Genomic DNA, 12,837 nt, shown 5'->3' on the forward strand with positions numbered 1-12,837 from the left:
AAAACATAAATAAATATATATAACAACAAATATTACAACCACGGTGCCCAACCGACATACATTGCACCTAAATTATATGGTGAAGCTGCTTCTCTTATCAACTTCTCAACTTGAGCAGAAGTAGACATGACAGTTTTGTTAGCCTTATCGTGCTCTGTTTGCAAACCCTGTAGTTTTCTTTCGATAGGGCCGAGTGCTGACATCGCAAGCTGTTTGATGTAAGCTTGTCCGTCTACGTCTTGATCGAATCCAGTCGCTTTTCTAGATGTGCCTACTGGTCTTCTACCAGATTTCTCCATTGCTCTTAACCTATCGTTTCTTCTCTTTTCGTCTTCCCAATCTACTAGTGGATCATGGAGGAAAGACTCGACTACACTACCCAATGAATCACGATTAGCTCGAAGAATCTCCATCGTGACTTCAGCTGCCTTTCTGAATATACCTTCGGTTCCTGTGACTCCTAAACCGTCTACCAGATTATGCGTCAATCTAAATGGTACTCTTTCTGGTACTTCGAATTGTGATCCCTTCTCGAACAAACAATTGAAATCAACGTGTTGAACAGCTCCATTGTTCTTATCAAGTAGAATATTCTCGCAGTGTCTATCACCTAATCCCAACACGAATCCGGTGATTGACATTACAGCTAACGTTCTACTGTACGTCATCCTAGCCTTGAGCCATTCAGAAGGTTCAGGGAACATTTCAATAAACCATTCATGGAAAACTTTAGGGTAGCGTTTGAGGACTTGTGCGAACATGTGAATAGTCTGCTCAGGTCCATTTGTTCGACCACGTTCAAGCATATTTCCAATGTCAGGACTATACCATTTTATGCCCCTATATTCATATCTTTCAATCAAGATTGACCTGAATGTACGCGTATCCTTTACCCATTCGATCAAGCCGCATCTTTCATTGAGTGGTATAACAGTATATGTTCGTATTCCAAGTGACCGCTTTCTCGCTTCAGAGTTCGACTTGAGGAATTTGTTGATCATCGAATTGAAATCCATCAGTCTTGCATCTTTACGGAGATCATCGTCAGGTTTACATAAGAAGTTATATTCTATGCCATTATCACCAATGATCGTAACTTTGCGTGGCTTCACCAACGAGCGCATCAACTCTACTTCATCAACAAATTTATAAATCCTAACTGGTTTGTCTGGAAATGGTTGGTGAGAGTTACTATGCTTATTGGTCGCTGGCAATGTGACTGTCATTGAAGATTGCAGTGGTAATATGAAGTTCATTGGAGCAAGATTAACCATTTTCGGAAAACTCTTGTTCAAGTGTATAGTCCATTCATCTTGATTAACAGATTTGTTGCACAATGACAACATTTCATTAACCAATGTGAGAGCTTCCCTGATGATATTACGGTTCTCAGGTGTCTCATTGTGCTTCTTTGAGTTAGCGAGGATTAACAATTAATTCAGCGAAACTCACCTGAACCGTTGCTACAATCTTCTTGCATCTTTCTGATCGATTTGCTTTGGTAGAATTATACATACCAACTATAGCCCAAAGAGCTTGCTGTGGGTGTTCTTTGAGGACCTTCATCATTATTTTATCCAAGATACTCAAAACGCTTTTATTTTTATGACCAATACGTGATACTATCTGCGCGAATGCAATGTACCAAGCATAGGAAGGCAATCTTTCCAAATTCTTTTGCATTTGCCCATGTATATGGACAAACATCGTCCAAATACTATGTTTCTTATCATTTTTACTTGGTTTCGCTAGACTTTCATCAGATAGTAGAATATCAGGACGTTCACCGAAATCCATCCATAATGTTAGCATTCTAGGCATAGTTTGGTAGATGTATTTTGTACCATAATATAAAGCTTGTGAATAATGTCTGATAGTGAATCCTATTGCTGTAGCATATACTTGGTCAGAAGATGCATCCTCTTTCGCTGTTTTATCGTAGTAATGGCCAAGTTCATAATAAGGTTGCTCTCGGCTATTTCAGTTAGTCAGTTAATAACAGTTTATGAGTAGTACCCACGTTTTGGACACCTTGATTGCATCAGTAAAGTGACTGACGACATCGTTAAAGTCCATCCTATCCCCTTCAGAAATCCAACGAGCTTTGAGAAGAAGACCCTTGTTAGTGTCAGCTCAGTGGTAAAAACGCGAAGTTATAAAACATACTTTCGCTTTCAAATTAGTATATTTGACGTTGAAATCAGACTGTGTAGTCGAATTATCATCTTCATTCGTGAGATCGATGAATTTGCTATCATTCGTAGATTCTTTGAGCGATTCTTTGAGCATCAATTTCGGAACTTGGTATGATAAACCGGCATCTAGTTCTCTGAGTGCTTTATCTTGTTCGCCATTAGCCCTAATCAATTTGGCCGCCTGGATGAATGAGAATGGTGTGCCAAGCTGATCTGCTTGTAAACTAGCACTGTATGCAGTCTGGAAGTGGTTCGCCTTCCTAGCTGTCTTTGCTGAGCTCAACCAGAGTGCACCAACTTCATTCTTTGCCCACACCTGCGATTGTGCTGACGTACCAATAGCACTCCTGCGCAAACTCAGTAGTGGTTCACGGGATTTGAAAGTAGGCATTGTGACACCCAGCCTCTCATCCAGCATAGTAGTCAATCTCGCGGCCACCATTTGGGCAGTTTCTGGTTGATTTGACACTGTCAGTTTTGAGAAATGCGTTATAGTTTGTGCAATCATCTCGAGTTCGTGCACCATGTGAAGGTGTAATGCAGAATCATATGCGCGTCGATAACCATCACGACCAGCTGCAATGATAGGGGTACCAAGGTGCTGGCGTGCGTCGTGAAGAATAGCTGGAAAGCGCTGGAGGTCATTATCATGCATAGCTAGAAGCACTTTCGCGAGCGCATATTCAGGCGAGTACTTCGCTAGACCATTTCGGACGTTCTCCCGGACAGTCTGCCAGTCACCAACTATCCAAGCACCCTCGGTCTGGAAACTACCAAGAGCTTCGCGCCATTCAGGATGACTACTAAGCACGCCTCGGATATGAGTTCCTAGCGTGTCTATTATACGATCAGTATTACCATTATTTCATAAACTAAAAACCCACCGTAATGTCCTAGATTTCTCAAACAGCGAAGCAAACCAGCATGAAGATCTAAATTATCTGGTCGCTTCTGCAACTCAACCTCCCAACAACTTTGGGCAGCCGTCCATCTACCCGTGCTCTCATGCTCTCTAATCTGGTGTTCGAGTGAAGGTGCAATAATTTGAGTAGATACACCCTCCATACCATCTGGCTCATCCAGACTGGCATAAATTTCATGTAGATGCTCATAATACAGTTGTAGATTATCTTCATCTCCCTTCGGCCTTATTTCGAAAATGCGTTTTTCGAAAGTAAGTAAAGCGCGGGCGTACGACCTGCACCTCAAGGCAGCATGTGCGAGAAGGTCCGCATCGATGGATTGGATAAGTGGGTTTACCTGGTTGAGGTTGTGCGTATACATGTCTAGCTGGGATTGCTGATGGGTCGTCAGAGTAGCCGTGCCACCCCGTTGAGGACGCTGTCGCGTAGCCAACTTCTGAAATGGCTGCATGTTTATCCTTTGCTTTCGCGTCCATTTACCGAGATGGTCCATCAAGTCGAAAATGGTCTGATATTCGTTAGATAGATTAAAATTTATGAGTAGACCCACCTGAGCACTAAGCAAGCGTTTATCTTGGAATGTCGAATCATCCTTGCCTTTAATCTGGTCGCTAAGTATCTCTGTAATCTCTAGCGACATCTCCTTCCTATCGCTATCTTCGCCAGTAATGAGCACATTAAGGACGAGGTAGGGTAAGATATACCTCGCCACGCCGACATCCTGGTTGCGAACTACAGGTTTGAAGACACTGAAGATTGCTGATGCCTGTTTTCCTCGTGTCTTCCAAATAAGGTCAGTTGTCCATAACCTCAGCCATTCCGAATAAGACTGACATTTGGTGTATATAGGATACTCCAATGGTCTGCGCTTAGGTTCACGCGCAATATATCGCCCATCAGTAAGCAATGTTGAGAGTGTTTCGAGAACCTGACCAGGGAACGATGCCCAACGTTGTTTCACCTTCGCAGGTAAGCTGTTATCTTCTCGTTGGAGCAATTCTGGTTTAAAGCCACAGAATTTGAGCAACTCCTGTATGGCATATGCTAGATCTTGTTGTGCTCGACTATCACTTGTTGATCTATACGCTCCAACCAGTTCATTTGTCATCAAAGACATGACGAATTTTACATTCTCGTCATAATTTTCGAAATTATTGTCTATAATCATAGTCTTCTCTTCTTGTTGTAGCTCAATTCTGTCAGGATCGACAGCCCCTAGGGTACCAACACAGTCAAATGCTGCATTCTGTATCTGATGCTGCAAATCGCCACTCCTATCGGCTGCCGCGAGTGTAACTCTAAGGAGATTACCTACAATTGGATCAAAGACATCACCAGTTGTCAGATCCTTAAACCTTGGCTTGTTGTTCTTAATGAATTCTTTCAATTCTATCAAACTGTGTAGACGCACACGAGAGTTCTCATTACTTGCTCTCTGGAGTATGTTTTCCAAATAATCTTTAAACGTCCAATGAGAACGCAAGGAATGCAACTTCTTTTGCTGTTCGACGAGGTCTGGTATATGTTTCATATCTAGCATTTCTGCAGCATTGTCGGACATATCTCTAGCGTTTTCTATCATGTAATCCAATATCTCCTTTGCTTTCTCAGCCTCTACTGGAGTGTAGGCGCTCCAATTGCCGACGAAACTAGCTACCGTTCTGCCGATATATGGACCGAGATCTTTGAATGTCAGCGTTGTGATAAAGGCTCGCAAGCTGTCCAATGTCACAGAACGAAGGTTGTCGATCTCGAGGAAACCTTGCAAAAGGGCCATAATTTGTGGAGAGACTGACACGACACCTGGGCCAATTTTCTGTATCAAAACGCCCAAACTCGTAATAATTTTGGCCTTCTCCTCAGGTGACCGTCTACCTTGTACATCATTAAGATTGTCAGAGATGATAGACATAATACCGAGGATGTGATTTCGGAGGAAACTCCCATTTATAGTATCGGGATGCTTCTGCCTTTTGCTTTTCGACCTGCGATTCTCGGCCTCAGCGATTGTCTCTTCGATGCTATCAATAGAGTCAAGGGCAGTTCTCGCGATAGCTTCATTTGGATCACCGAGAGCCATAACCAGGGACGCGAGCAATGAAGGACCGCAACTGATAATGACGCTCGAAAGGTTAATTTTCTTCTTCGAGCCCTGAAATTCATCCAAGAAGAGCTGTATCCCCAAGTCGCGCTCCGGTCCTTCACGTAGATAGAGATGAGCGAGGATGTGCTCGACGTATTCCAAACAAAGTGGCTGAACTGGTTGTCCGAGCGTGCGCGCAATTGCAAGAAGAATGTTCTTCTTGCTCTCGGCAATCAATGATGGGAGTGTGTATCGTAAAGTTTGGTGGAGGAATGCTTTTGGATCTGGGAATCCAAGGAGAGACATAGCATCAGTCAGCATGTGTGGTGCTGTAAGCATGTTCATGACAAGGAACACAGCCAGTTGGGGTAAATGTGGACTACAGACTTTGTACATAGTCGTTGAGTTATGTTCAGCGAGGGTGTTAAGCTTGGGTGCTGCGTTAGTGATAATGTATTTTTAGAAAGGCACTACCCACCTGAATATATGCTAGACTTCGCAATAGAGGGTTCATATTACCGAGCATTGTAAAGAGGCAAATCAAACACCGGTAAATACGTTCGATGGGGATAGAACGACCGATGAGAGTGACAGAAACTAATACTGTCTCGGCAACCTGAGGGTCCTTCATTTGAAGAAGCTGATCGAATCTATCAAACAGAATATTCTGTTTGAAATGAGTCAGACCTTTGAGCTTCTTACTCAAGGCGGCCTCCTGGGCAATAATAATAGCGTGAGCAGCTCGTCCAGCCGCCAGACGAACTTTACGTGATTTATCATTCAATGAAACGAGTATGAACTGACAAATAGAAGAATCGCTCCAATTTTCGTTAGCAGCTTGCAGACCAGAATGTATGAGGATGCGGCGTAGCGAGACGAGTAGTAAATAAGTTGTTCTTTCATTCCTTTTTATAACCTGCAATGACTCCTCTGCGAGTGCGATTGTCACGTTATGAGAAACGGCTGAGGTTGATAGTAAGTCCGGGAAAGCTACATCGCTGAAGGAACATTGAGGAGGTTTATTGGGGTTATCTTTCTGCGTCATTAACGTACCAGCCACAGCGGGAGGTAGCAAGCCAATTCCTTCAGCTAACATCTCGTGAGATGGCGAATTAACCGCTGATTGTGCCACACACTTTGCCCAAAATACCTCTTGAATATCAAGTGCGGCGAGGTCAACAGCATCGGAGTGTTTCATGCCCCACCAACGAGTTAAAACATACACGAGTGCATTTTGACCACCCTGTGAATCCACGTCGTGCCTGCTTGCAGTTCGGCTGAGATTCGAGACACTTTGAGTTGGTCGAAGCGTGTTTGAGACATCCCTCTTACGTTTTCGCGTAGCTGTCACAGCGCGCAGGATATGGAACAGCTTTGATTGTGCTAGGGAGAGATTTGAGGTTGCCTTCTTGTCATTAAGTGCTGTATGCAACTCCGTCAAACTATCGAGCGAGACTACGGCAGGTATTTCGTTAACTGGCAGTGTATCGAAGAGCAAAGCTAGAAATCCGTTGAAAGCATCATGACCAGCATCATTATTGTGATATCTAAGAAGCACATCGACGACATGTTGCGTTATTCTAACAGCAATGTTCCATGATGATGGTCCAAATGAATATCTCAGAATTGAAACATTGTTAAATGCTTCATATAATGAATCTAACGTTGGTTTGTACTTATTGAGGTCATCGCGGTTGATTAAAGTTGACAAGACTATGAGTATGCAATTCAAAGACTGTTCCGAGGCTTTGGTGAGCATTATTCTGCAAATGTTTATAAAGTTGGATTGGAAGTGTATCAGTTCATTCGTTGGCTCGATTGATGAGATTGTATGCGAGCAGAATGATTTTAAATGCGTGATGAATTTGGGTATAAGATCAATAAATAAGAACGATGATTGTGGCTGATTGAATATACGTGCGAGGATATTGTTTGCTGTGTCTACAAATGAAAGATATGAAAGTGTAGAAGTGAGGATGATGTTTCCGTCAGACTTAGATGGACGTTAGAGGAACAACAAGAAAATTATTCCACTCACTATCGCTATATCGGCAGTTGAATTTTGAGAATCGTAAATCTCAATTGAGACAGGGAAGGACAATGGCTGATTGAGGTTACTAGTCACGCTAACGAGTCTCTTAATAGTCGCATGGAGGAAATTTATGCTATTAAATGTACCAGTATCCTCTTCTGAGCTTCTGCTAGCGAGATACTTCGCAATGAGGGCCAGAACATCGACTATCTTATCCCGTAGTGCGAATCTCGGAAGAGAGAGATTACTATCGGCAATTTCGATACTTCCGAGCCTGGTAGACGCTGCTATTAGTCTTGTTATCAACATCTCTGCGAATGTGAGTCTACGTCCAGATTCCATTGTGAGTTCATACGAGAGCACAGCTGGTGTTCTCGAAATATCTGAAGTGAGAAGGCCTAAAGCTGGGTAGACAGATTGATCTGGTGCGTATTCCTTCCCTCCTGGGAGCGTATCTATGCATGCAGAGAATAGTAGATTGTGTACGGCGACGATACGCGGATAATGCGATTTTGCCTGATTTTGGCTAACGCTCTGTGATTCCCTGTGCCCCTCTGTTATTAAACGCTGTAAAAGGACGTGTGTGGGCTCATTGTTCCCATCCTCCATACTGGTGGTATAGATAAAAGAGCAGATAGTGAGAAACAAAGAAAATAGTACATAAATAACTAGAAACTATGAACCATAAGAACGCGATTGTGTTACATATATCGCGATAGGAATGGTTTATAGTCTATGGACGACCGGCAGACAATAATATCAAGTGTAATCTAATATAAAATTATATTGCAAGTACATCCTTGACAGGTAATGAAACAAAAGACAGAAAATTGTGTTATGCACTAGTTTAAGGGCATAGATACTTATTCAATTGGGTGAAGTGCGTACTCATGGTCATTTTCTGGGACAGAGAGAATACGGAGAGTGTTGGAGTGACCAGCGTTACCCTTCCATCCTTGAACAGCGAGGACGGTGGTGCCCTTTTCGACGATACCCAAGTCGAGAGCCTTCTTCAAACCATAACGGATTCTGTTGTCGACGTCGACTTGCCAGTTTGATTCGTCTTGTGGTCTGGATTCGTTGTAGAAGATTGGGTAAACACCACGGCTCAAGTGGAGCTGACGTGAAGTTTGTTCGTTACGGGTAACGCAAAGGATTGGGCAACGTGGGCGGTACTTTGAGAGTAATCTAGCAGTGTTGCCTGAAGTGGACATGACGAGGATAGCTGAAGCACCTTGGTCGATAGCAGCTGAAACAGCGACTGAGGAGATTGTTTCAGTTGTGTCCATTGGTCTTGGGGCGAGAGCGCGGAGTTCTTGGTAGATCTTTCCGTTGGCAAGTGCATGCTCGGCGAGTAAACAAACTTCACCCATGAGCTTGACAGATTCGATTGGGTATGTACCCTTTGCGGTTTCACCTGACAACATAACACAGTCCGCACCGTCGAGGACGGCGTTTGCGACATCTGAAACTTCAGCACGGGTTGGACGTGGGTTGAAGGTCATAGATTCAAGCATTTGAGTAGCGCAAATGACAGGCTTACCGACAATGTTGCACTTTGAGATCATCATCTTTTGTGCCATGAAAACTTGGCTGGCTGGGATTTCAATACCGAGATCACCACGAGCAACCATAACACCGTCAGTTTCTCTCAAGATTTCGTCGAAGTTGTTGACACCTTGTTGGTTTTCAATCTTGACGATAATCTTGATGTTCTTACCGGCTTCACCGAGGACCTTACGGATTTCTTTAACATCATCGGCTCTTCTGATGAATGAAGCGAAGACGATGTCGACGTTGTTCTTAACACCGAATTGGAGGTCGTTTCTGTCCTTTTCTGAGAGAGCTGGAAGATCGACGTCGGTCTTTGGAAGGTTGACACCCTTGCGTGAGGAGAGGACACCGTTGTTGAGACATCTAACCTTGAGGTTCTTGCCCTCGACGGCGAGGACCAAAAGGGAGAGGATACCGTCGTCGACGTAGATCAACTTTCCAGGCTCGATGACGTTGACGATGTTTGTGTAGTCGACGTACATGTATTGGTCATCACAGGCTTCTGCGTAGGCAGGGTCTACGGTGACGTACATTTCGTGACCTTGGGCTACCTTGATGTCATCACCGCCCTTCATCAAACCGGTACGGATCTCTGGACCCTTAGTGTCCAAAGCAATAGCGAGTGGTCTGTGGTCTGGGTTTGCTGAGGGGTGTTAGGAAGAAGGAAGAGGTGAGAGGTGAGCGACATACCTGCGACGGTGGTGCGAACGTTGTCGATGACAGATTGGTGGTATTCGTATGAACCGTGAGAGAAGTTCATTCTAACGATGTTCATACCAGCTTCACGCAAGCTAGTGAGTGACTCTACGTTGTTAACCTTTGGACCGATGGTAGCAATGATAGATGTCTTTCTAAGGAAGTGCTTGTTCTCAGTGTTCTGCTCGGTTCCAAGGTTTGCGAGCCATTGGAAGGTGTTTGTACTACCTAAGCTTTCGAAAGACACTGCGTTATTTGTTAGAAAATCAACTTAAAACATTTTTATTTACTTTTATCAAATTCGTCGTGAGTGTAGCGCTAGAAGAGAGCAAATGGGAATCCTTCAATTGGAAACTATCCGGCGAGGATGAATATTTTGAGAGCAGAGCGACTAAACTTATTTTTATTGTACTCGAGCGTATCTATCTATTATTTATTTCTACAGGCCTGCTTTCACAATCTCGGTTTCTGGCGCCGTAGGAGATAGCAGAGATAGGAGATTATTAGAGATAAATATAATTATATATTATATTAAAATACTACCATCTCCTCTCCTGCACACCTTCTTCACTAACACCCATAACATGGCGCGGAAGAGATCTCACGCTCAGAAGAAGACAAAAAAACACTCGAGCGACAACCCAAAACTCGACAGATGGGAGACAGCAGACGACATCGAAAAGGACTCAGAGGATGAATGTGCGTATCTCTCTCTATCTCCGCCTATCTCTGACATCTCGCCAGTCCACCACCAGAATGATATGCTCTCTCTAGGCGACACCGCAGAACCATCAGATGATGACTCCGATAACGAGCAGGAAGTTTACGCTCTCAACAACGTCGGAGACAGCGACGACGAGGAAGAGATCGGCGACTACCAGGATGTACCAGACGACGCAGTCGAATACTCAGAAGAGGAGAATGACGACGACGAAAATCAGGAGGATGACCTTGACGATCAAAAATTGAAGTCTTGGGGTTCGAAGCAAGGCGCTTACTATGCCCGCCAGGACGAGAACCTCAGCTCAGACGATGAGGACGATCTCAATGACCATAAGCTTGAAGAAGAGGAAGCCTTGAAACTTCAGAAAAACTCCCGTCAGGACTGGAACTGGGAGGATGTCACTGGATTAGATGATGCAGACGACGACGAGAACACACAGGAAGACACTATGAACCTCGATGAGCCGGAGGTCGAAGAGGAGCCTGCAGTTGACTTGTCTGGTCTTTCACGTGCCGAGAAGATTGCATACCTCCAGAAAACATCCCCAGAAACACTCGCTTTGCTCACAGATTACGAAGACATCCTCAGTAAGATCAAAGAAACTGACGATTTTATCCAAAAGCGCAAAGAAGAGGACGAGAACCACCCTGCCTTGGGTCTTCTCTACGTTTACCACCAAACTTTACTCACCTATGCTCCACTCCTGACTTATTTCATTTGCTTGAAAGCGTCATCTGAGTATGTTAACAACCGCAGTAAACTCCTCCAACATCCAGTTCTCAAACGTATGGTAACCCTTCGTGAGGGTATCGCACGGATGGAAGACCTCGGCTTCGGTCCAGGTGATGAGCAGCAGCTCCCTGATGAGGACGACGAAGAACAGGAGGACATACGCAACATGATCAGACAGTGGGCAGCCAACAAGGAGCAGACTGAGGACATGGATGACAGCTGGAAGGATGAAACTCTCGAAGATGGTGAGTTGGAGGGCCTCATGACTGATGAGAATGCACCACCAGCTAAATCAAAGAAGAAGTCCAAGAAGTCATCCAAGAAGGGCGCTGACGTTGATTCGAGAAATGAGATGATACATGAACTCGATGAATCAGCTTTGGAATACAAGCCATCTACGTCTGCGAAATCTCAGAAACAAAAGCAGAGAGTATCAGACGATGACTACCTCGGTGAAGCTGACGCTCTTTCTGCGTTGGACGCTCAATCGAAGAAGAACAACAAGAAGACACTTAGATTCCACACCGCAAGGATCGCACAAACAGATAGTCGCCGTAGCGCAGCGAGCAAGCTGCGTCAATCTGGTGACGATGATGTTCCATACCGTGAACGCAAGAAGGCACGTTTGGAGAAGGGAGCGACAAGTGCACCAGGTGAAGATCTCGATGGTGGTGACTGGACTGCCCAGGATGAAGCTACCCGCCGCCAGATCATGAACGAGGCCGATCTCGGCGAGACAGCTACTGGAGATGACGGTGACGACTACTATGAGCTCGTCAGACAATCAAAGAAGGCCGCAAAGCAAGCAAAGAAGGAGGAATACGACGACGCAAGATGGAAATCGAGAGTGGACTATGTCGACGAAACTGGTGTCGATGGTCCGCGTCACTTACCACGCGAAATTGCACTCAACAAGGCCGTAACACCTGCACGTTCATTCAAGCACTCGAAGCTGAACAGGAACCCACGTCTGAAGAAGCGTGTACGCTACGACCAAGCCCAGAAGAAGCTCAAGTCGATGAAGCCAGTCTACCAGGGTGGTCCAGAGGGTGGCCAGTACGAAGGAGAGAAGACTGGTATCACACGAAATGTGAAATCCACAAAGTTTTAAAATATTATTTATTCATAGAGAACATCTTACTAATTACTAGCCTGACCGTCTATCAAACCCACACCGACTTGCTGACCATTTTTCTGTGCCTCAGCTATCGACTTTTGTTGCTGCTTGAGTAAATTAAGCTTGATTTCCTTCTGGCGGGCGATTTCCTTGCCGTGGTGCAAGCACTCCATGTAGTCCTCCTTCTGTGCTATGCAATCCTCAACTGCATCAGCTTGAGCGTAGCACTGTAAAGTGAGCTATGAGTGTCGCTACCAAGAGTGTACGCACCTTTTGGAAATCTTGCCAGTACGCAAAGCAGCGTGTTCTACCTGGAGTGAGATTAGCTGACTGGGGGTATACGGAGAACTATCGCACCTCCTGTGTAACCAAATCCAGACTATGGGGTGTTATTAAAATAAAGCTATTCTTATCAAACTCACTGCCATTTTATATTTTTATTCTATCGTCGTTCGAAATCGAGATCTGCCAATTCGCTCTTTTGAGTCTACGCTGAGGATGAAAAATGGCAAAAGTTGATTTAATTGGCTGTATAGATAATGCATTATCTATACAGCCAATTTACACTTAATATTGTAAGTCATATCTCCCTAGCAGTCAAAATCTAGACCTGTATCCGACAAAGGATGTACAACTATCGAATTTACATAGGAAGAGTCGTCAGAATGCTTTTTTGAAGATAATATATCGATTGCTGAAGTTCCTATACTCGTCTAGATTTTGTCTGTTTACTTAGACGCCTTTACTTACAAATTTTCAGATACTCAGCCATGGCAATTTT

General features: G+C 44.3%; 4 protein-coding genes across 4 annotated transcripts; 1 reads left to right on the plus strand and 3 right to left on the minus strand.

Moving 5' to 3' along the window:
* Positions 1 to 5: 5 nt before the first annotated feature.
* On the minus strand, positions 6 to 6,585 carry WALSEDRAFT_45627 (hypothetical protein). Its single transcript, XM_006958111.1, has 7 exons — positions 5,680 to 6,585; positions 3,669 to 5,630; positions 3,080 to 3,626; positions 2,167 to 3,032; positions 2,021 to 2,118; positions 1,453 to 1,975; positions 6 to 1,409 (listed from the first exon to the last, which is right to left on the minus strand). Exons 1-7 carry the CDS (start codon positions 6,397 to 6,399, stop codon positions 33 to 35), a joined length of 6,093 nt encoding a protein of 2,030 aa, XP_006958173.1. The 5' UTR covers positions 6,400 to 6,585; the 3' UTR covers positions 6 to 32.
* A 1,414-nt stretch (positions 6,586 to 7,999) lies between these two features.
* Positions 8,000 to 10,182, minus strand: WALSEDRAFT_60282 (pyruvate kinase). The gene is made up of 3 exons (XM_006958112.1): positions 9,774 to 10,182; positions 9,478 to 9,729; positions 8,000 to 9,430 (listed from the first exon to the last, which is right to left on the minus strand). Coding segments are annotated over exons 1-3 (1,587 nt in total). The 5' UTR covers positions 9,775 to 10,182; the 3' UTR covers positions 8,000 to 8,096.
* On the plus strand, positions 9,774 to 12,073 carry WALSEDRAFT_37988 (hypothetical protein). Its single transcript, XM_006958113.1, has 2 exons — positions 9,774 to 10,182; positions 10,228 to 12,073. Exons 1-2 carry the CDS (start codon positions 10,068 to 10,070, stop codon positions 12,048 to 12,050), a joined length of 1,938 nt encoding a protein of 645 aa, XP_006958175.1. The 5' UTR covers positions 9,774 to 10,067; the 3' UTR covers positions 12,051 to 12,073.
* WALSEDRAFT_60283 (hypothetical protein) lies at positions 12,049 to 12,504 on the minus strand. The gene is made up of 4 exons (XM_006958114.1): positions 12,479 to 12,504; positions 12,414 to 12,435; positions 12,327 to 12,367; positions 12,049 to 12,283 (listed from the first exon to the last, which is right to left on the minus strand). The coding sequence occupies exons 1-4, from the start codon at positions 12,482 to 12,484 to the stop codon at positions 12,080 to 12,082; spliced, it is 273 nt and encodes a 90-aa protein (XP_006958176.1). The 5' UTR covers positions 12,485 to 12,504; the 3' UTR covers positions 12,049 to 12,079.
* Positions 12,505 to 12,837: the final 333 nt, after the last annotated feature.

Source organism: Wallemia mellicola, assembly GCF_000263375.1.
Source record: "Wallemia mellicola CBS 633.66 unplaced genomic scaffold WALSEscaffold_8, whole genome shotgun sequence".
In the NCBI taxonomy this organism is placed as follows: Eukaryota; Fungi; Basidiomycota; class Wallemiomycetes; order Wallemiales; family Wallemiaceae; genus Wallemia; species Wallemia mellicola.